Source organism: Colias eurytheme, chromosome 26 (genome assembly GCF_061535395.1).
Source record: "Colias eurytheme isolate Ceu_HAF_F1 chromosome 26, ilColEury1 Martin Lab GWU primary, whole genome shotgun sequence".
In the NCBI taxonomy this organism is placed as follows: domain Eukaryota; kingdom Metazoa; phylum Arthropoda; class Insecta; order Lepidoptera; family Pieridae; genus Colias; species Colias eurytheme.
The window spans coordinates 8,701,486-8,726,078 of NC_143005.1; the positions used below are offsets into that span (position 1 = coordinate 8,701,486).

General features: G+C 33.0%; 1 protein-coding gene across 1 annotated transcript; it reads left to right on the forward strand.

Moving 5' to 3' along the window:
* On the forward strand, window positions 1–24,593 carry LOC149897325 (venom acid phosphatase Acph-1-like). The gene is made up of 8 exons (XM_090116938.1): window positions 1–90; window positions 6,979–7,079; window positions 10,280–10,390; window positions 13,894–14,151; window positions 16,661–16,843; window positions 17,905–18,025; window positions 22,652–22,875; window positions 24,288–24,593. Exons 2-8 carry the CDS (start codon window positions 6,981–6,983, stop codon window positions 24,456–24,458), a joined length of 1,167 nt encoding a protein of 388 aa, XP_089973064.1. The 5' UTR covers window positions 1–90; window positions 6,979–6,980; the 3' UTR covers window positions 24,459–24,593.

The window sequence follows — 24,593 nt, forward strand, 5'->3', positions numbered from 1 at the left end:
GCACAGTTGTGTCGCTATCACCGAAGCGCGCGCAGCCTGCGCGCTCCAAAGTTTAATAGTTTTTATATTCTTATAAGGAAATCATTTACAGTAAGTTTTTTTTTATTTATTTTATCCTTGACGAGTTTGTAGAGTCAAATCTTGAGCCGTCAAATCGATCTTTTTTTAACCGACTTATATAGTAGTAGAGTTTTGATTTTCGAAATATTTGAACTGTGTGAAGTGGATTTAACATTGAAATGTAATATTATAATACAACAAAACTGTTTTACAAGGAAACAATTCTATTTTCTCACGCCGGCTATTAATATTATGTGCTGCATGCAGATATTTCAGCGGGAATTTAGTTAAATAAAATTAATTCTGACAATACCGTTTTTTAATCAATGGTATATCCTACGTAATATATGCAATCTTTAAAATTTAAAGTTGACTTGCTTTCTGCCCGCGACTTCCTTCGCGTAAGTATAGTAAGTATTTTCGCAATTTCCCCCCTTCAATTATTTTTCTGTTTTACAAATTTCTCTTTCTTTTAACTTACACCCTCATTTTTTATAGTAGAATATATTAAAAATAACTAAACTATTATACACAATCACCACTTAATATTAATTTGTGTATAATAAAAACGTAACTATAATAAACGATGGCATTCAACTTTCAATTAACATCCTGTATAAATCAGCCAAAACAATTTCTGATGAATTATATTTATAAACAAAGAGATAATTAAACATTTTTCTTGTTATTTATCACTACATAGTATAAAACAAAGTCGCTTTCTCTGTCCCTATGTATGCTTAAATCTTTAAAACTACGCAACGGATTTTGAAGCGGTTTTTTTTAATAGATAGAGTGATTCAAGAGGAAGGTTTTAGTATATAATTTATTGTTTTAAACAAAGCGGGCGAAGCCGCGGGCGGAAAGCTAGTCAAAATAATAAATTGTTTATAAACACGGGAATGGCGATCGATTCAATTTTATAAACTTTTTATTAATAACTGGTGTTTTTTAACTGTGTTTTAGGTATTATTAAACTGTCATTATTGATGTTATAATTGCGTCCATTTTAAGTAATTTAAAGTTAATTAAATATATATTACTGTTTGACAATAGACGGTATCATTTAGTAGTGGTAATAGCTTTTATTTATATTATTTAGAAGTATCAAAACCCAAAAATACAGCTGTATTGAGAACCGCCTCCTTTTTTGCAGTCGGTTTAAAAGTACGAAATAATTATACCATACAAGAGCGCCATTTTTAACTTCATATGACGTCATAATAATTATCCATACTAATATTATAAATGCGAAAGTAACTCTGTCTGTCTGTCTGACTCAATCACGCCTAAACTACTGAACCAATTTGCATGAAATTTGGTATGGAGATATTTTGATACCCGAGAAAGGACATAGGCTACCTTTTATTGCGAAATATGTACCACGGGCGAAGCCGGGGCGGACCTCTAGTATCCTATAAGTAGAGAAATATCATGGCAATTCTAATGATACCTCATTCTGTTGAATGATAAGTTGTTTAGAAGATATATGCTTAAACATACCTACATACATTAAAAGTAATAACCATCTATCTCCGCCTCCTTTTTTGAAGTCGGTTCAAGGTACAAAATTATACCGTTCAAGGGCGCCATTTTTAACTTCATATGACGTCATAATATATCCTAAAAGTAGAGAACTATCAAAGCGATTCTAATGATACCTCATTCAACAAATTATGATAATTTGTTAAGAAGATATGCATAAACATACCTACATACTAAGTAATAACCATCTATCTTCTTGTACTCGATATACAATGTATAAGAAAATTTATACGAATTGTAAACAATTAAGCATATAATTGTTTACAATTACACGCATATATTAAAACACATTCTTCATTCCATAATGGACGGAAGTTTTTGCAAATTTTTTCTTGACTCATTAAAACTTGACTATGTAAAATAAAAAAAATGGCCTACACAACAACAAACATACTCTATTTTCTTGACTAATTAATTAACGCGGCGACGCTTGTGTATTCGATATGTAAATCAAAACAACCGCCTTTACAACAGACAAACTCTCCAGCTTCATAAAATAAGAATAATATTTATTTATTTTTAATTCTTTATTGTACAAAACATGAGAAAACAATAGTATGCAATAAGAAGTAGTATTGCAAATGCATAATTTGCACAAAAGGCGGCCTATTGCTAAACTGCAACTCTACCAGGCAACCTGGCGGTTTATTATATAGATTAGTTCTATTTTTGGCAATTGCGTTTTTCTTCCTAATTGTATTTGCTATATTCAATCTAAAACAGCCATCTCTAACCGTGCATAAACCTAAAACTTATCTAACTACCATGTTTTTACCAATTAATACAATTATAGACACAATTAGAAAAGGAAAACAAAACAAAGATATACAATATACACAATTATAAATAAACTACGTCTTATTGAAGTTATCAATAATATGAAACACGTGGCTATCCCGTGATGGTATCTTATCTTATGGCCAAGTGACCAAGTTTTAAAGATGGGTCAAAGGTAGATATTTTCTATATTATTACATCCGTAATAACTGAGCAGTAGTGAGAAACTCGGACTTCAAATTGATAAATCGGGGCTTAGAGACAGGTGAGCGTGCAAGAAATAAAACTCAAACTCAAATATGTAGGTATTTATTCAATTAGACTTCTTCTAGAAGCACTTTAGAATCGTCATAACATAGTTTTACCTTTTACCAACGATAATAAATTGATATGTCAAATTAATCTGTGCTATAACATAACCATTGCTCAAAACGGTGAAGGAAAACATTGAGAGGAAACCGATATGTCGAAGAATAAAGTTCGACATGTGACATCTGCCCACACTTGGCCAGCGTGGTGGATAATGGCCGACATGACGAAGAATCAAAAGTTCGACGACATGTGACATCTGCTCGGGCTTGGCCAGCGAGGATAATGGCCGACATGACGAAGAATCAAAAGTTCGATATGTGACATCTACCCGCACTTGGCCAGCGTGGTGGATAATGGCCTCTACTCTAATAAGAGGCCCGTGTCCCAGCAGTGGGAACATAATGCTGATGAAGATGAATAGTACTATTTTTAGCCTTGTTGTTTTAATAGAGATACAGAAAAACAATTTGTAATAATTATTTGAAGTGCTCGGGAGTTGTTAGTTGTTACTAAGTTATTACTAGAGTTGGATGCTAAAATTTGAAGAATTTTTAAACTAAAACATTTAGTTAGTGTCTCAAGGGACTTAATGTTCATTAATTAAATATCCATTAGAAAAAGATCAATTTCTTAATTGTGTAAGTATCTAAATTTTAAAATATTAGTACCTACTTTTTATCTTTATTCATTGCTTCACTTATATCGATGTTAGTAAATTTTAACAATTTAGTCCGTAGTTAAATATAGTCACTACTTTTTTTATTATTATACCTAGCAGTATTTTGATTAAAATTCTTAAATAAATAACACCCGAGTCCCGAACAAACCCTGTATGATAATCTCTACATTCAAAAACACTGATTATATGTATATGTACCGTATATTATATAAGTTAGAATCCATTTTCGAGTACTTAGATCTATTTAATATTTTGCCGCCTTTTTACTAAACTATTATTGGTAAATGTCTCAAAAGAGTGTGTAAACAAGCAGCCAGGAAATAGGCGGATGTAGACCTCATTGCCCATGAAGATATAAATCTGTCTTGTCTGTAATATGTCCCACTAGCTTTCCACATGCGGCTTTGCCTGCGTAGTCAAAGGAATTTCCAATGTGAATGTTCCCATGTCTTTCCATGAAATGAAATTTAGCCCATTGTTTTAGTATAAAATATAATAGATTTATACAAGATTAAAAAAAAGAATAATCCTTTATAAATTCTTCAGCTATTTTGCTTAAACTAAAACATATTTGAAAGTTTGCAACTTAGTCAAAGTTCTGTCAGATTTCAGACGTCTTTATAAAAAAGATCTTGACCCATAATCCTGAGGTTTATTGAAGCGAAAACTTAGTATGAAATTTTATATACATTCGGTATTTATAATACAAAACTTTGGTGTTCTAATTTCTGATACCCTTTCGCGGGATTTTGAATAACAATATTTATAGAAAAACACAAGCTTTTTTCCAAAAATCAGTCCTTAAGAGCTGGAAACAGGGACTTAGTTTATGTCTGTGAATCCACGGAGCATTTAAAAATCATCTTATTACTAGCAGTCCTTCTGGCTTCTCCCGTGGTACATGTTTACGTTTTCTCTCCATAAGAAACATCAACGTTCGTCAAGGAATATTATAAAAAAAAAATTGCAAAAATTGGTTCAGCCGTTCTCGGGTTTATGCGCTTACACTCACACATTTGGCGATTTATTGTTATTATATGTAGATACTAGAGGTCCGCCCCGGCTTCGCCCGTGGTACATATTATTATTTCGCAATAAAAGGTAGCCTATGTCCTTTCTCGGGTATCAAAATATCTTCATACCAAATTTCATGCAAATTGGTTCAGTAGTTTAGGCGTGATTGAGTAACAGACAGACAGACAGAGTTACTTTCGCATTTATAATATTAGTATGGATTATGGTACTTATAACTATAACGTGTCATAAAAAACCGAAAAAGCTTTTAAAACGAGTTTTAAAATGCTCTACGGAAATGTACAAATCCTTTCACTTAGTATTGCATTATAATACTTATAACAATTGTGATTTGTGGTTTATCGACATTCACAATGTATCGATATATGAAACCGCGTGTAATAGTGACACCGATTCGTATTTAGATTTATTTAGACCTAGATTTATATGGACCTTGATTTTGTACATTTTTTTAAAGGAAAAACGGTTAAGTTCTAGGGATGTTTTTCTCGACTGTCCTTGTTTTAATGACAGTCCAATAGGTAGTGATTTACTGGATGAAAAGTAAAAACAGAAAGCCTTTTCCATTAGTTGCGAATTCTGCCAGACCGTGTATTATATAAAAAAATATCAGCAATGATTTAAAAATAGGTCAATAAACAAAAATATAACGTAAATGTAGAGCCAAATCAATTCAGTATTATTGTGCAAAAATAAATTATACCATTTAACTATTCATAAAATAACATAATAATAAATATCTTGATTTCTGTAAATTTTATATTTTCTTATGCACAGCGGAATAACACAAACAAAAAAGAGCCGAATAGCGAAAAACTACGTCAGAAAACTTTGATAATTGAATATCTTCTGAATTTTTGTAAATAATTATTTTAATTAGGTCAAAGTGCTTTCGACTCGCTATAATAAGGAAAAAGAGTCGTTACAAAGGCTCTAGTCTAACAAACAGCTAATATTTTACTAGATATAGGTCATAGTTTACAGAAGTTGGTATCTATTGTATAGGTTACTAACTGCGCCCCGTGGTTTGATTGTTAGAACGCGCTAATCTCGGGAACTACTGGTCCGATTTGAAAAATTCTTTCGGTGTTAGATAGCCCATTTATTGAGGAAGGCTATAGGCTATATATCATCACGCTAAGACCAACAGGAGCGGAGCACTGCGGGTAAAACCGTGGAGCACAGCTAGTATTATATAAATTGTATGGTAGAGTTTACTTTCTGTAGAATGATAACTTAGGTATTTATCATATTTACAAAATTTAAAAAAGTACCTTAATTATAAATGATCCCTGATCGTATTTTTTTCTTAATTTGTTCCATAATAAGGTTAATCATCAAATTATTATAAGATTATGTATAAGTAGTATAGTATTATATTATCTGTAGAATAAGTATATCAAGTACTATGTCGTTGTCTGTTTGACTAATACCTTAAACTATAACATCGCGAGAATACCTATAGAATTTTTACAAAGAATAATTGACTTCTATTTTAAGAAAGTAAGCTTCTTTAAGCATTGAATGCCAATTTTTATTATATTTTTTAGCAATACAAATTTTGTAAGCTCTTTCATTTCGGCCTTTTTAAAGCTTACAGAGATGAAGTTTAAATAATCTTTCTTTTTTATCAATTATATGGAAATTATTAATATTTTATAACTTGGTAAAACTTACTTGGAAAAAACTTGTTTTATTATAATAATTATCTTCTAAAATTTAACAGAGCAATATTGTTAAGTAAATATTTGAACTTGCTAATCATTATTTTACTTATTTCTTTTACTTTACTTTTATTGTTTTTATAGGATGCATCATGCATGGATAATGATAATTCATGAATAATCCCTGCCTACTTTACCACGAAATACAAAAAATATTTTTTACCGATTACCAAAAATGGGATCTTGTATGTTTGTATGCGATAAGCCCTTAGGCTCGATTTTGACCCAATTCACTTTACGTTACGTTTTTTAAGCATTTTTTAACTAAATTATTATTTTATCAAAATATTACAATAATATAGAGTTGTCAGGATTCAAGACAAGGCGACCAAGACTTTCCCTTGTGACGTAAATAAATAAAACAACAACAACAATAAAATTAAATCCGTTCCAATAATCGTGTTTTATTTAACAAAACAGATAGATAGTAAAGTTCAAACAGCCACAGATTAGTATGGCGGTCAACAGATGTTCAATCTTAGTCCGATAGATTAGGAATAGTCTACACTTTCTATTTTAAAATGTTTTAACGCTTCCGCTTGCGATTTTGCCCGATTTATGGCAGTATTTTTTTTAAAGAGATACAATATAAAAAGGTATTGATCTAGATTCTAGATATTCGTATTACATTCCTTTTAAATTACTAGATCGATATTAGGTATTTAACTTTTAAATATAATTGAACACCGAAGAAACGTTACAACTTATTTGGATAAAAAAAACACAGAGTACAAATTAACGGCCTTATCATTTCGAAGTGATCTCTTGCAGGCAACCAAGGCAAAAGATTATAATAAAATTGCAGGCGTTAATATCTTTTTCCTAATGTATTTTTTTTAATTACAGATATGTTCCGCTACATCCTTCTATCCGTCTTTCTACTATCTGCCTCCCAAAGCCACATCATAGATATAGGAGAAGATAATGAATTATTACTCACTTTTCTGGTAAGCTTTTTCTAAATATTATTGGTATTAATTACGTCACATAGTCGTAGTATCGTGATCGAACTTTAATAATAACATCTTAATCCTATTATAAAGGGAAAAGTTTGTAAGGATCCGTGGTAAGGATGTATGGATGTATGGATGTATGGATGTTTGTTACTCTTTCACGTAAAAACTACTGAACCGATTACAATGAAATTTAGCACACATATAGAGGGTAACTTGGATTAACACATAGGATAGGTTTTATCCCGGAAATCCCACGGGAACGGGAACTATGCGGGTTTTCCTTTGAAAACGCGGGCGAAGCCGCGGGCGGAAATCTAGTTATTCATATACTTAACAATACCAAATATAACTTACTAGTTTTTCCCCCGCGTCTTCCAGCGCGTACAAAATCATATATTTTATATTTCTTTAAATTATGTGTTATTATTCTACATAAGCTACAAAACAAACAAGTTTCATGAAAATAGGTTTAATAGTTTTGGCGTGATTGAGTAACAAATATCCAAACATCCGAACTCTTGCATTAATAATACAAGTATAGACAATAAAGAGATTCAAACCCACGATCTTTTATTCGAGTACCTACGTTTAAGGTCAATCGCAACAAAAGGGTAATGTTTTAATCTTTGACATTTCCAACTTATTATGTAATAAAGCTTTTTGTTTCTAAAATGTCAAGTAATTTAAATCGCATAAAATTATAAGGATAGTTTATTCACTCATTCAATTTTAAAATGGTTTTTAACTTTTTAACATTCGTACGCTGAATATTTTACAGTTATTAACAAAAATATCAAATATTATTAAAATGTCTTTCTCGAGTTACTGTATGTTATATTTTATACTGTATTGTTATATTTATACATACTTATTATTTGGGTTAAGTCAAATTGATCTCATTATACTTTTTGAGCGTACATAATATTATTATTTATATACTTATACATATTATAACGCTGAAGAGTTTGTTTGTTCGAGCGCGCTATTCTCAGGAACTACCGGTCCGATATGAAAAATTCTTTCGGTGTTAGATAGCCCATTTATCGAGGAAGGCTGTACTGTGCTGTACGCTATATATCATTACGCTATTACAAGAGCGGAAAACTGCGGGGCAAAGTTTTATAAAATCTCGTCATAAGTAGCCTTAAAGTTCATACAATTTTTCAGTGGTTTTAATACTAGCTACTAAAAGATCTTCAATAATACTCAATTATACTAAAAGTAACTTTAACCCGTGACTTCACACAGAAAAAAGTAATCTGTATGGTAATCCAAATTTATTATCTGTGCCAAATTTTATTCCGATCCGGTCAGAATTTTTTTCGTGAAAGAGTGAAACTTTCATCCATTCATAATATTAAAAACTTCCGTTTTTACAATATTAGCATGTAACATATGTTTTTTAATGAAATAAAACCCAAAAAAATACACTAATCTAACAATATTTAAATTTTTATTTTATGACAAGTCAATAACTGCGTTAAAAACAACCGACTTCAAACTTGCACTTGCAACATTTACAAATACAGACAAAAATGCTCATAAAATAAAAACTACTGGGCCTATCCGAATAAAATTTTTATGGGACCAATTCGACACCATCCCGCATCGAACAAAAAAAGAATCACGTAAATCGGTTCAGAAACCACGGAGTAATCGGTGTACATACATAAAAAAAAAAAACATACCGGCCGAATTGATAACCTCCTCCTTTTTTTTGAAGTCGGTTAAAAATACTTCTCTTTGGCTAATAATAATATTGATTATTGATATTCTCTAATTAAATATTATTTACTATTGTATTTTAATTTTGCTAAATATAGTATACATTATTGTTATAATAAACTATTGTATTATTATTGATGCTTAATAAGGTAAATAAAAATACTATTTCAAACTCAAACTCAAACTCAAACATTTATTTATTCAATTAGACTACTTTTAGTAGCACTTTCGAATCGTCATTACATAAGTATTTTTAACATTTACCACCGATTCGGAAAGCAGTATCTATGGAGAAGAACTATGAAATATAATAATATATAATAATACTATGAAAGTAGCTGAAATAAACCAATCTAGCTGTATCTTCATCGGTGAGATGCCTTACCTTTCGGACTGCATATGCTGCTGAACTGAGCTTACCTGCAGCGGTGTTGACATGGGCTCCCCATTGTAGTTTCTCGTCCAATGTTAACCCAAGAAATACAGTCGATTCTGTAGGGTGTAATACCTCCCCGTTCAAGGTAATATTTCTGCTCAACTTTTTAACGTTAGGTAGTAAAAATTCAACACAAGTTGTTTTTTTGGCATTTAATAATAAATTATTAGCAGTAAACCAGTCGGATATGTGTAAAAGAGTACTGTTCACTTCGTCAACATTTGGGTCATGCCTATCCACATTGAATATTAATGAGGTATCATCTGCAAACAGAACTATTTCACACCTATCCTGTAAATAATAAGGTAGATCATTGATATATACCAAGAACAAGAAGGGTCCTAAAATAGATCCTTGTGGAACACCAATGTTAATTGACGCACCGCTAGAACGTTCTCCATTAACAACTACAGTTTGTATCCTATCATGCAGGTATGAGGCTATGAGGTTCTGAGCTTGTCCTTTAATCCCATAGTGATTAAGTTTACGCAATAATGTACAATGTTCAACGCAGTCAAATGCCTTGGAGAGGTCACAAAATATCCCCAAAGCATTTTTTGAGTTTTCCCATGCCTTATATATATGTGTTAGTAGTGCAACTCCAGCATCTGTGGTTGAGCGCCCCTTTGTGAAACCAAACTGTTTGGTGTGCAGCAAATTATTAGAAGCAAAGTGACTAGTCAATTGGTTTAATATTAACTTTTCGAATACCTTACTTAATGTTGGTAAAATCGAGATAGGTCTATAGTTGTTACAGTCTTCTTGATCGCCTTTCTTAAATAGAGGTATAACTTTACTAAGCTTTAGTAAATTAGGAAATGTACCATAGTCACAACACTTATTAAATATGAAAGCTAAATTGTTTGCAATATTTTCTATTATATATATATTAACATTATAATTTTGCCAAAAAACCTAAAACGCAAATTAGTCGACAACTACATTCAACTTCACTCATAAGCAGTAATTTTTATCACCTAAAAGATATCACCAAAGTGACCTCCAGAACTAAATATATCTCTTATCAAAGGTTAACAGGCACGGAGAGAGGACACCCGATTCCGATGAGCTTGCGTTATCAGATCAAAGGGAGAAGATTCTTAACCTGACCTATATAGAGGGGAGTGAAGGATTGACCAATGTGAGTACTAAATATTATCCTACTAGCTTACCAACCGCGAATTTGCCCGCGTAGTCAAAGAAAATTTCCGTGGAAATGATATGTTTTACCGCGTTAAATAGGGGCCTATAACATTGCTATTTCATTCTCTAGGAGCACAGCTATCTCAAGACATAAATATCTATATATATAAAAGAAAGTCGTGTTAGTTACTCCACTTACTACTCTTACTTTTTTTACACTAATACTACTCAACGGGTGAACCGATTTAGCTGAAAATTGGCAGGGAGGTAGTTTAGAGCCAGGAAAAGGACATAGGATACTAAATATGTACCACGGACGAAGCCGGAACTAGTATGTCATAAAAGGCTCCGGTGTGGCGCAAAGAAAGACGAACAAACAACTTAATATTAGTAAGGATGTCCCGCTCTATAATACAATTTTACGTGATGGGCAGTTACGGTTGTTACTCCAAACTACTAAACGATAAAACTCAAGACAGACATTTTCAGAAGTCTTGTCTTGAAGAAGGGCCTTGTCGTCAAAAAGGAGATTTTAAATGGCTGCAACCAAATCTGTACGTTTCGGTACTTTGATGTCAAAAATTAAAAAAACTTTTCAAATGTAGAGCGGAAGAGGATGTTTATGTTTCAGGCCTTCAGATATTTAACTATCACTTTTTCAAAATTGTAAATTTTATTTGCATCTTGTTAATTAACAAGGTTCTATACAATCGAACAGCGTCTTGAATATTTATTTTTTCCTTAAAGGATGATTTCGTTTCTTTGATAGTGAGTAGTGACATCATTTTTACCATTTTATATTTTAACCTTTTAAATTATTCATTTATTCCACAATTTATTCGTTTATTTCCGGGCATAAACAATCTTTACACACTTTACTACCAAACATAAACCATACTTTGTATCAATAATATCGTAGAACTTAGAAGATTCTGTTTAATTATGCCCAATTAATTTATAATTTGTGCCTCAAATAACAATTTTATATAAAACTTAACGTGGAATTAATGTATAAAAAGGTTTAAAAAAATTATAAAGCAATGTTCGTAAAGTGAAATCCTATTATCCTAAACAACTTACCGACGTGTTTACATTATAGTCTGTATTCTTTATTTAATATTAGAACAATAACTTTTAATTCAATATTCGTTGTTTATTTCCAAGCACCTGTTATAATAAATTTGAATAATAGGCTCTGTAATGTACATAGGTAGGTACTTAACACAGATAACAGAAACTAAGTTACAGCTACTTATAAACACTAACACTAACATAATTCTAAATCTACTGTTGAAATTACTAACATCAAGTTACAACCTTTAATAATTCAGGCATGCAATGAACTTTATTTCTTAAAATAATATTACAATGAAATATATGTGTTATAGTATTACATCAAAAGGTGCCGCTAGTGAAGACACGATTCTTAAAATACACACTCACCCATGTAATCGTGGTAACCATATCGGAAGCTGCAACTGTGCTACGCTCTCGCGTGTTCACTCTATTAAATATCTTGGAGTTCAGATCGATGACAATTTGAATTGGACTTCACATATTTCCACTTTATCTTCTAGAGTTCGTCAACTAATTTATATTTTTAAAACTTTGAGATCTGTCGCAGAACAAAAATTAGTAATAGAAACCTATAAATCCTTGTGCGAATGTTTAATAAGGTATTGTATATGTGCTTGGGGCAATGCATCCAAATCGCTCCTTATAACAGCTGAGCGTGCCCAGAGAGCAATTCTTAAAGTCTGCCTTCATCTACCATTCAGTCATCCCACAAGTGAGGTTTATAAAAAAGCCAGAGTTTTAAGTATCAGAAAGCTTTTCATATTTGAAACCCTGAGACGCTATCATAAAAAGGACGTGCCTTACTTACCTGAAAGTACCAAGCGTGTGGACCGTTGCCCATTTCCGATAACGAAATCAAGATTCGCACAAAAGCACTACAATGTAGTTGCGCCGCACCTGTACAATATTATAAATAAAGAATTAAAATTGAAAAAAGTAAACAATAATGGAATAAAAAACTTAATACTCACCTGGCTTGAGAACTTTGACTACGACGATACTGAAATTATTTTAAGGGATCTTTTAACAACATAGTATAGATAAAAAAAAAAAAAATTGTATATAATAAATCACATCAACAGAAAATGTTTATAAATTACAACATTTATGCACAACTACACTCACTCATTCACACACGCACACACGCACACACTCTCACACACCCACACACACCCACATACACACACACACACTCACTCACATTCATCTAGATATTATACACAAATGCGCTTACGTATAAATTTAACTTACCTTGTCTTTATTTTTGTTATTTTAGAGCTTTTAGTTTAGTTTATAGACATAATACTATGATCAATATTGGGAGAAGCCTCTGGCTCCTGGGACACAGTTTTAACTAGTTCAGGAGTCGAAGGATTCATTATCTAGACCTGTACAATTATTATGTCAATAAAGATTTTTATTATTATGTCTCTCTCCATAATACACGGGTACCACCAGAAGGAAGATACCCGGTCCTTTGGAAGGCTTACGTGGGGACACAGGTCCAACACGCAGAGGCCCTTTAGAGAATTTAATGTGTTGTGGGACACCAGCCGCAGCCTGCCCATGACTGCACTATAGAGATACAGCCCTGGGCAGTCCGCGGCCAATGTAGGACTATTGCAGAAAAATGGAAATGAATAAAACTGGGTTATGGAAGGGGGTGTTAGATGGGCTGGTATATTGGTTCTATGGGGACTATGGACGTCTGCCTTTTCAATATTAAAAATTGAAAATAATGGCAGACGGTGACTCGCCAGTTCGGTCGATGGGCTCCCAAAAAGGTTACCGAGAATGGCAACAAGGGGGCAACATCAGCTGAACGGCTAGGGGTGTAGAGAGGTGCGGCACCGGTTTCACCATCGCGGGCCCGCGGGCCCGGAGCGGGTTTCCCCGCTATTACGCCATTAGACACTTCCACCCCCGAGCATATAGCTCTAGCGGCTCCACTCTGGACGGCCAACAAAGGCAAGCCAGAGGTGGGGGATCCTGAACCTCGTCATTGTTCACTCCGAACTGCCACCAGGGCAGTCCAGAGGTGAGGACAGGGGCCTTCCCCGGGAGCGCTCGGTTCCCGCGGGGTCGCTACTCCCCGACACCTCGCCACAAGGTGCCCTGCGGGGTGACTGACTGCACGGCTGGAATATCTATTATAGATATGCCATCCGGGGGCGATGGGGTCGTCACATCCCTACGCCTTTATTATTATTATTATTATAATGGGCATAGGTAATTCCCATTTAAATGTTGTATGTACGTATATGTTCTCAAACAACCAAATAAATGATCTTTAAAATTATCCCATTAAATAGAAAAATGTTTAAAAAATATATTATTAGAATAACTATACTTATCATAATTAATTGAAAGCTTTTCTATAAAAACAACTGCAAACACTTTAGTGTTGAATAATTAAATTTTCAGACAGGAAAGCGCCGCGCGTTCCAAATAGGCAAGTTCATTCGCCAACGCTACGGATCTCAGGGTTACCATCTCCTCTCTGACATCTACCTCCAGGACGAGATAGCATTAAGAAGTACAGACAAGGAGAGGACCAAGATGACAGCTCAGATGGCCATGGCGGCGTTATATCCGCCTGTAGCGGAACAGCAGTGGGATGATGGTCTGGGGAAGGTGTGGCAGCCTGTGCCGTACACTGCAGCACCGTTGAAGGAAGATTACGTAAGTATAGTCTAGTATAGTATAGTATGCTTTCTCATAGGAGGCTCGTGAATCCAGCAGTGGGAACATATTATAATATGGGCTGATGATGACGATGATGACGATGAATATACTAGGTAACAATAGTAGTAATATATAGTAACTCAAGAGTCAAATTAGAAGCCAAATTCGTATTTATTTGTTCACGTAGAGGCTAAGTAGAGCTATTTTAGATGCGCTTATAAGCGTAATAACCAGGTTAAGGTTTTGTAGTTCGAAAAGCAATGTCTATAGAATAGAGTAGACGTATCTTTATGACTTTGCTTTTTTAAAACTAAAGCTATGCGAAGAGGAATTAGGAAATTTTTAGAATTTAGAAGTAATAAATTAAATATTGTAACTAGCTGTGCCCCGCGGCTTTACCCGCATCGCTCCGTTCCTATTGGTCTTAGCGTGATGATTCTTAGCCAATAGCCTTCCTCGATAAATGGGCTATCTAACACTGAAATAATTTTTCAAATCGGACCAGAAGTTCCTGAGATTAGCGCTTTCTAACAAACAAACTCTTCAGCTTTATAATATTTGTATGTATGTAATATTTGTAGGTTATGATTAGGATGTACACAACATTGTATCTATTTTGCAAAGCATTCACAACGAAAGATCGTTTAAGTGTATTCGCTATTTCACTGATTAAGTATCTCTCACAATAATTATAAGTCGGGCATTTTGATAAGTTCTCTTTATTATTTGAACATTTGTTGGCGGAATAGGTAAAGTTAGATTCGTTCATGGCACGTTGGAAAGAACTGTTGATATTACTGCCAATAGAAGAAAATCAAATAAAAGTTTATTACCCCTTGGTATTTAAACCATTATTATACAAAAATCAGTTTTTTATAATGGCCCAATATTTCAGGAAGTACAAAATACAATTTTATCTTCATTTAAACAGTCCAAATTCCAATTTTATGTAACATATATAATCGGTTATGTAATGGCATACATGAACTTTACAATCTTAAAGATAATAAATATATATCACAATAATTATAAATACAGGCCTTATCACTATACTGTTAAATAAATTGTAAATAAAACTATATATTTGTATTCACGTGATGCACGTTGCGACACGTGTTGGTAAAATAAATAAACTTTATTTAATATATTTTAATTTTTAATGTCCCTTTAATATGACCAACAACAAGTATATAAAATATAATTATCTCTATCTATAAGACATTTTTTATTTTTCGTGATCTTTGTTCCCATTCTAAAATTAGACACATTGAAATGATGTATTAACTTTGTTTTGCAATTCAAAAAGTACAATCAATTTTTGTACTACATATATTGAATTTTGTACACTAACATTTATGAAAGAAATAAATTTCCATGCGAACCGGGAAAAGCCAGTAGTTCGTAAATATTTGATCCCAAAATAAGTCCGTATTTACTTAGCCTTATACCTTTTGTAATGTATTGAGTTCTTGCCCTTAATAGAACTTTATATTTTAGTTTTAGACTTTATTTATGGCATGTTTAACGTATAATTTTGTACAAATTTATTATGTTCTTATTTCTATTTCTTTTATTGCCTGCTGCACTATAGCTACGTTAGTTAGCTTTTTACCGACCTAAAAAAGGTTATTTTTTAACTTAAAATTAATCATTGATACTGCAAAACTTACCTACAATCAATTTTAATAATGCGACTTAGGTACTTGAATAAATATTCCTTGCGACCTCTTAATGCCATTGTTATAGTACAAAGATTAGGCCTTTGAAAATAATTTCGTATATTGTTCATATTCTAAAAGATTACGAACCCCATTAATACCTGTAGAACAATCACAAAGTCTGGGTTAAACTTAAACTAGGGCTTAGACTTAGCTTTCGCTGAATTATTATCATACCTTATTTCTGTTTAAACGATTCTTATTTACGCGTACCTATTTAATAAACCGTCATTTATTTAATGTGTTCACAACTTCATAGCCTTCAACGAAGACTGTGCTTAATCTAGTAAAAAATATTCTTCATTCTACTTATTAATAACGTGGATAATGTTTATCAATTAATCAATAACCTACACTAGACTAATACACTTTTTACACGCTTTATATATTAGCTTCACCTGTATGTTTGTAACCGACTTCTTTGGGCGCGATTTTGACCCACTTTAAACGGCCAGATTTCGTTCAAACTTCGTAGATTTATTGAGGACCTATTTAGTTCGGTTTTCTATAAAAAGCGTGTTTTTTTTTAGTTTTTTTTGAACTATTATTATTTATGGTAGAGCAAGAAAACGAGCAGGCAATCTGGTATTAAATGACATAATGCATGATGATAGCACCTGCCTCTTAAGTTAATATAGTTCCGTTCCGTTTTTACAATTAATAACAATAACTATGTAACATAAATCTGACCATTTATTACCACAATAATTGTTTTTTTTTATGTATTTGCTGTTGAGCTAACTAGCTTGAGCAGAGCTAATAAATAAATTTCGTAAATTATCTTCCAGCTGCGCTACTACTCCAATTGCAACCGCTTCAAGGACCTCATGGCGATCGCGAAAGCCGAGTCCCTTTATCAGGAGTTCAAGCCATATGAGCAACTGATCGCATTGGTCAAGATGACCACGGGGAAGGACTTCTCAGAGGATCCATTGCAGTTCGAAACACTGTTTGATTTGTTTAAGAGTCAGGTAAGTTGATAATAGTACATTTAAAGTAATATAGGTATGTAATATGTATATGTACCTATGCATGGCACGTCCCCAGTGCACTAAAGAAAACAAAATACATTTATGATTAACATAGTACAAAATTCAAATTCCTTTTGAAGTAGCATACCTAATATTATAAAGTAATACATAATAATCTGGTAATAACAGGTGCCCTTGATATAATTCTAGGCTACACGTGTTTTTTTTTCATAAAAATGTATCACTGGATCAAACCACATTCTGTTTCTATAGGTATTATTTGTTTCTAATTACATGCCATATTTTTTTGCATTATTTTAATACACTAGCAGCTAGGAGTGTTTTGGCCCATGGTTTTACTCGGATTGCACCGGTCCTATTAATCTTAGCAAGAAGATAAATAAATAATAAATAAATAAATATTATAGGACATTATTACACAAATCGACCTAGTCCCACAGTAAGCTCAATTAAGGCTTGTGTTATGGGTACTAGGCGACGATAAATATAATCCATACTAATATTATAAATGAGAAAGTAACTCTGTCTGTCTGTCTGTCTGTTACTCAATCACGCCTTAACTACTGAACCAATTTGCATGAAATTTGGTATAGAGATATTTTGATACCCGAGAAAGGACATAGGATAGGTTTTATTCCGGAAATCCTACGGGAACGGGTTTTTCTTTGAAAATGCGAGTGAAGCCGCGGGCGAAAAGCTAGTATTTAATAAATACATATATAGATAATAACACCCAGACCCAAGAACAAATAATTGAGTTCATCATACAAATATTTGCCCTGACCGGGGATCGAACCCGGGACCGTCGGCTCAGTCGGCAGTTACTTTACCACTGCGCCGACCGCGTCGTCTAATAAATAATAACTTATAGCTTTCCTCGATAAATTTACTATATATAACATGAAATAATTTTTAAATCAGAGCCGTGGTTCCCGAGATAAGCGCGTTCGAGCAAACAAAAATCTCTTCAGCTTTATAATATTAGTATAGATCAGACCACGTTATTATTTTTCTCATTCTTATTAAGTTTATATTTACAGGTCAGTCTCGGTCTAGACATACCAGACTGGGCAAAACCCGTTCTAGCTAAGCTGGGTGAAGCTGCAAGATTAGCGTACAGACTCTACTTCAGAACCGATGAAATGAAACGCATTGGTGGTGGTAAGCTATTAATTGTTATTTTTATTTTTATTAAGAAAAAAGAAATCTTACTCGTACTGTTTTTTTAGCAGATTTATGCAGCTTAAATTGTGAAAAATATTCAATCAAAACATTATACACCACGAGAGCGAAGCCGAGTGCAGACATTAGGTGTTATTAAATTATCTAAACTCATAAAGTATGGAATATATAGATTATAGACATACAAAACCTATAAATGTAAATAGTTTTATTCATTTAAATAAACTAAAAAAACACAGCAAAAGTGCAATTTAAAAATGACATTTTATGAATTAACTCATTTGAATAAGGGACCTTGAACTAGAAATAAAGATAAATACAATTTCTATTTTCATTCAAACCATTTTATTCTAAAGAGCTTGTTATTATGAAATAATTTATGAGATACTGTTTACTCGAACTTTACCTGGTTTATTAAACAATTTGTTTTATAAAAGAAAAAGTCGAGGGTCAAATATAATCTCTATTGTGTTGATTCCTCCTTAAGGCTGCAGTCTAGCAAAATTGCGTTTTCAACAAGTTATTTGACAATTTTTTCCCGGCTAATGAAATGATAAACTGAATTTTTTTTTCTTGTTTATCAATTAGTGTTATATACGCAATGCGCGTGAATTTTTTCACATTTATAAAGTTACTTTATGTTACCTTAATCAGGCCTTCAAGATAAGTCTCTTTCCCCCAAAATCATTTCGAGCTAAGTTTGTGCACTCACTACGTTGCAACCGATTACAATTTACATAATCTGATCAGCGCATTATTATCCTTATATAGTCGTTATTAAAAACTGCTGAATACAATTGCCGAAAAACTTATGATTTTCTTAATTAGAGCGTTATAAATTCATTAAATTTCCCATTTTTTGCCTTACAAAATCGATTGATAAATACTGCTAAAAGTTATTTTTTCCATTAATTTATTCGAGTTGGTTGAAGACCAATGAGTATTAATCCTTTAAAAAAAATTTTTTTTGAATTTTGATAATTCTTTACATATTAAAAAAATATTTAAAATTATAAGGAAAAATCCTAGCGAATTTCTTTAGTCGCGCTCCTTGGGCCGGAGCGTTATCTGACGTGTGCTCTACGCTCGATTTTCCTTCATACCGAAGTGAAAGTTGCTCTACTTCATTAAATTTAATATTTTTGTTAATTGATTATTTTTATCTTAGTTTTGTGCAAATATTCGTATTTTTAAACATTTGATTTCGATATGGAAAATAAACGAAAAAAATACGCGTGTAACTACTAGAAAAAAAATTATCTTCGAACATAAAGTTAATGAAACCAAATAGATTGCAAAGGTGATTGGCAACAATTTCTTTATTTTACGGGGTGTCAGTAAAGGGATGTATTATATATATTTCTTAAAACTAAAGTAAGCTCATAAATTTTCTTATAATATAAGTTTATTTTTCGTTTGAGAAATACGAAATATAATATAAACTTGTATTGAGAACTTGAACTTCTCAAGTTCATCCGGGGAAATCCCCATACGGGGAAAATGATTTGTTTACTCCAAAATTGATCCGAGGTGTTTTAATTTTTTCTTCTAGTCATTTTCAACGTAGCGGCATGTTGTTTGATTATTAATTTTGTAACTTAAATACAGGATGTTGGTTTTATATTCTGATCTTACAGACGCGCTGACAAATTTAGTCCACCATTTCTAGTTTAGTCTAACTACAAAACTACCAAAAAACTCTAAGTACCAATATTAAAACGAATTGATTATCATCACATCATCAAAATTCAGTGGGGTTGAGAACTAAACAAACAGAAGTAACAGAGACGCGAAGAATAAAAAAAGAGGACGAAAACGATAATTCGTTGATGCTTTCCCTTTTCGACGTATTGTTAGGGTACATCACCAATCTGCAAAAAACAAAACTGATGATTCCCAATTGCTGATTAAAAATGAAAAACAAATAATCGACAACAGTGGTGAAAATTTGCTGATCACAATGAAACATCCTTCAGTGGTAGCAGATTTACTCATTTAAAATGTATCGGTGAACAGCGTAAAGGAGAGGAGGACAGGAAAACATTATGAATGTGGATGGTGGATTGTATACAGGGTGTAATCGATAAGTATGTGCAGGCGATTATGACGTTATTATTGCAGGTATCAAAAAACTTAAAACTGATATCGAAATTACTTTACCTAATGAGCAAAATGACAATAATAACTTTTTAAAAGTATAACGAGAAATATCTAAAAAATTTACTTTATACACTCCCATATCAAAAAGGGAAAATGGGACTAGTAGAAGTTAAATGTCTAATTCCGGCAAAAGACATGAATGCGGAAGATGCGGTTAAAAAAAATTTAATATTTGAAATACAATGCAAAAAATAACACTTTTGTCATAGATAAGAATCATGACTATTTTTTCCAAATTCAGGGACAACTAAACGTTGCAGAAGCAGAAGTCTGCTTATTTGCTGTTTGGACTGGAGTGAATCATTCGTTAAAAATAGAATATATAAAATAGAATATATAAAAAAGTATGTAACGTTTAGGCAAAATAAAATGATGGGCCATTATTGGATTTTACATAAATTGCCTACTGTCAGAATTGATTGATTCGAGACTTCAGCATTCGATGCCCATCAAGGACCCATCCTATATCATTCAAGCGATTGAAAAAAAAGAGATAAATCCAGTGGAACGGATAAAGCATCAGAATGCTAGCAAAAGATTTATTAGGTTTATCAATATAAATCTATATATTATACATAATATAATCTGTAGAAGTATAAAAATCTGTAGAAGACGCGAAGACTGACATCCGCGCGGACGGAGTCGCGGGCGGAAGCTAGACAGAAATAAATATCTTTTGTTTTCATTTGCGTATTTTTCTATTTTATAATTTTTTAACACAAACATTACATTTTTTTTTATTAAATACAAAATTTTTTTATCCGTTTTATTAGTTAAACTGAACAACTTTCACTAAGAAACTTAGGTCGAAAAAAATGTATAGAGTTATGCATTTTGTATGGAAAGCTTATTTTTTTTATATTTCGTCCAAATTTTTTTGTAAAAGTTGATCAGTTATATAAACATGAAGTTGAAGATATCAATAGAAAGTATTCGCAAATTTTGTGTACTTACTGATAAAAAAAATCACCCGGTGTAATTTTCACGAAAATTGTTTCAAATTGTCATTTTTGGTACTTATTACGAATATTAAATTATACGCATGATTTAATTTTTAAAAATTAAGTGGAGCAACTTTCCCTTAGTACATTTGTATTATTTACATATAGGATGACAGGATGCATTTGTTTGCACTACTAGACCAAGCCCTTAAGCCGGTTTTCAGGTGGATTATAAATCCATTAGTAATATTATAATGGTCCCTCTTCACAATTGGCAGTGTTGGCCGAGTAAAGGCAATCACGATAGTGTAGAGCTCGAGCGCCTAAATGTCTATTATCGGCCGTCATTGTGACGTTTTATAAACGCAGTAGTGGCGGCTAACATCGACGATCATTTGTTGGGCCAACGCTGCCCATTGTGAAGAGGGCCCATTACATATTTTTAGGATGCCTAGTCTCTTGAATTATGAATATCATCTGTATCAAAAGATATTTTGTTAAAGATCATACTAAAAGATATTATGAAGAAATACCCTCTAATCGCTTATTTTCATAGCATTAAGGTGCGTATAAATTAAGCGCGGCAGCCGCGCGAGCCAATGTTCGACCAGAGTTGACGTTCATTTGCTGCGCGAGCCAATATGTAGATATATTTTAAGTTGAACGTAGTTGCCGCGCGCGGCAGGCGATCCATCACGAACATCTCTTCTGTAGGACGCCAAAAGTGTAGTCATTTTCTTTTTCAAGTCAGGAATAGGTATATCCATTTTCTTACTGATTTCTACCCACACATCATACCTCAGCTATTTATTGTGGTATTGGGAGGATTTGCTGTTCCACAAAAATTCATTAGCGCCATACAATTGTATTAGTAAACGGCACTTTTCGTTGTTCATTTTTACGTAGACGCCGCGCGAGCCGAATCACCAAAACTACAAACCGTCCACACGGCGCGCGAGCGAACGCCTGAAGCTCCTTTGATGCGGTCTCAAAAACCGACAGTGAGCGGATCGCCCCGCGGCACGTTCGAGCGCGGCAATGTTCGCGTCGCCGCGCGCGGCGATCCCGTCTACATAGTGCGCGGCCGCCGCGCGCGCCTATGTTCGATGGTTTGCCGCGCTTAGTTTATACGCGGCTTTATAATAGAATTACACCCACGCACGGATGGGTGAATAAAATATCTGTTATTATGACAGAAGGTCCTTTCTAAAAAGTTTCAAAACATTTGCAAAGTATAATATTATGTAAAAACGTCGATAAGGAATGAAAACATCTATTGAAAATTGAAAATGTAAACGTAAACGTAAAACGTCTACTTTATAAAAATGAGACGCTACATTCGTTATTTTTCCATTTAAAAACAACTTAGGTAATTAAAACTAACTAAACCTACTCTTGACATCAAGTGCATTAGAAAGAAGAAATAAATACTTTAAACATATATTTCCACACGCAGCAGCACACAACAAATAAATTAAAAAGTATAAATTAAAAAAAATTACAGGTGTAATGCTAAACGACTTCATTCAAACCGCATCAGCGATCGCCTCAGGGTCAGGACGTCCAGTCACCAAACGCTTCCGCATGTACTCAGCACATGACTTCAACATTGGAGCCCTCATGGAGGTGACTGGTATCTCCCGGCACGAGCAGGCGGTGCCGGAGTATGGAGCTATATTCGCGTTGGAGTTATATCGGTCTAAGAGTTCTGGAGAGTACACTGTGCTGGTAAGTACCTACCATACAATATGTATAATGTACCTTATACCATATATTATATACCCTGACCATACACTTTATACCAATACCAAAGGTCGTCACTGAAAATCAGTGTTACAGAGACTTTCTCTGTAACTTTTTCTGGCCTGGAGATCAAGCATCATTATAATTTTAAATTTGTATAATCTCTCATAATAATATCATATTATTGTATATCTATAGCTCATGTGTAATTATGATGTATAACCTTTATTACTGTAAACTGTAAAGCTTCATCCAAATCCGTCCAGTAGTTTTCATGAAAGAGTAACAAACCTCCATCCATTCCTATCATAGAAATCTAAATAACAAGACACATAGAAGTGCTGTAATGTCATAATTCGTATAAAAACCGCTGTCGCCAAAATCAACACATTCAAACCGAAAGTGTTTAGCTACTATTATGTATTCTGTGCCGAAAGCTAAACAGTACACACAAGTAAACTATGCCTTTTATTGGACAGCTTGATTTTAGTGAAAACTAACTTATCTATTAAATTAAGCTTTTGAATATGTATCCTAACCCACGAATTTACGGTTTATTTTAGAATAACATCCCTAAGTATATGAGACTTTTTGCTCCAATACGAACAAACGTGATAATAAGAATGGTCGACTGTGTCATTCATTGTTATTTCGATTACTATGGTGACACTCGTAATACTTGTAAATATTCTATAATTTTAAGGAAAAACGGCATTATTTCTAAAAAAAAATATTTTCCGATGAAATATTATTCCTTTATAATTATAATTACAATTTGTGGAAGAATTTCCGCAATGGGAATTGCTGAAACACACCATGTATACACTCATAGGTCTCCAGAGCAACTGAACAGTGACGAATGCACTGGTGATGTGCAAATCACCTGAGTGGCGACAAGGTCACGCACGCTTACGACTTCTAGTGTCTTGTTATTTAGATTTCTATGATTCCTATACTAAACGTTATGCGTGACTTAATATTGATTTCCTCTCTATACAATAAAAACATGTTATTTTATACAAACCAATAAAAAGCGCTAAATGTAGCATGTCTAACACCCATAACATAAGAAATCGGGTGTATTTATTATGCATTCAGAAGTAGGGCACTAAAATATATTTTTTTAGTAAACGCTCAAACTATAATAATAAAAGAAACACCCTTTTGTCTGGTGGACAGTGGTTAATGTTCTAGAACTTCTACACTATTCCTTTTTAATTTATTATTTATTTACTCTTTAATAAGTACTAATACAAAAAAATAAAAGCAAGATAAAGTATGTATAGTGTATTTCGCGGCCTTATCGCTTACTAGTGTTAATTTAATGCTTCCAGAATCTTCCCAATGATCTACAGATTTCTTCAAACAATTCCACTAATGTTACCCTATTTTTTCAGCCAATCTACGTAGCAAGGGCTGGTGAATCTCCCATACAAAAACTGCACTTTGCCAGATGTGACACGAGTTCAAGTCATTGCAACTTCGACAAATTTACCAACATGACGCGAGATTATGTGCTGCCAGAGAGAGAATTTTACTCAATCTGTGATATTAAAACTGAGCTGTGATATTAGATTAAGGCGTAAATAATTTCGTTTTGTTAAAATAAAGAAAAGTTGCATGTTAGTCTCAGTCGGCTTTGTGATTGAATTAAATTTTATCGATGTTACTCTTTGGACAAATTTAATTTATTGATATAACGG

Bases quoted from the DNA above. Each gene is read 5' to 3' on its own strand.
- LOC149897325 (XM_090116938.1), top strand. From the start codon at position 6,981: ATGTTCCGCTACATCCTTCTATCCGTCTTTCTACTATCTGCCTCCCAA. The intron at 10,391-13,893 runs GTGAGTACTAAA...TTAAATTTTCAG, and splicing joins GGAGTGAAGGATTGACCAAT to ACAGGAAAGCGCCGCGCGTT. The intron at 14,152-16,660 runs GTAAGTATAGTC...ATTATCTTCCAG, and splicing joins CACCGTTGAAGGAAGATTAC to CTGCGCTACTACTCCAATTG.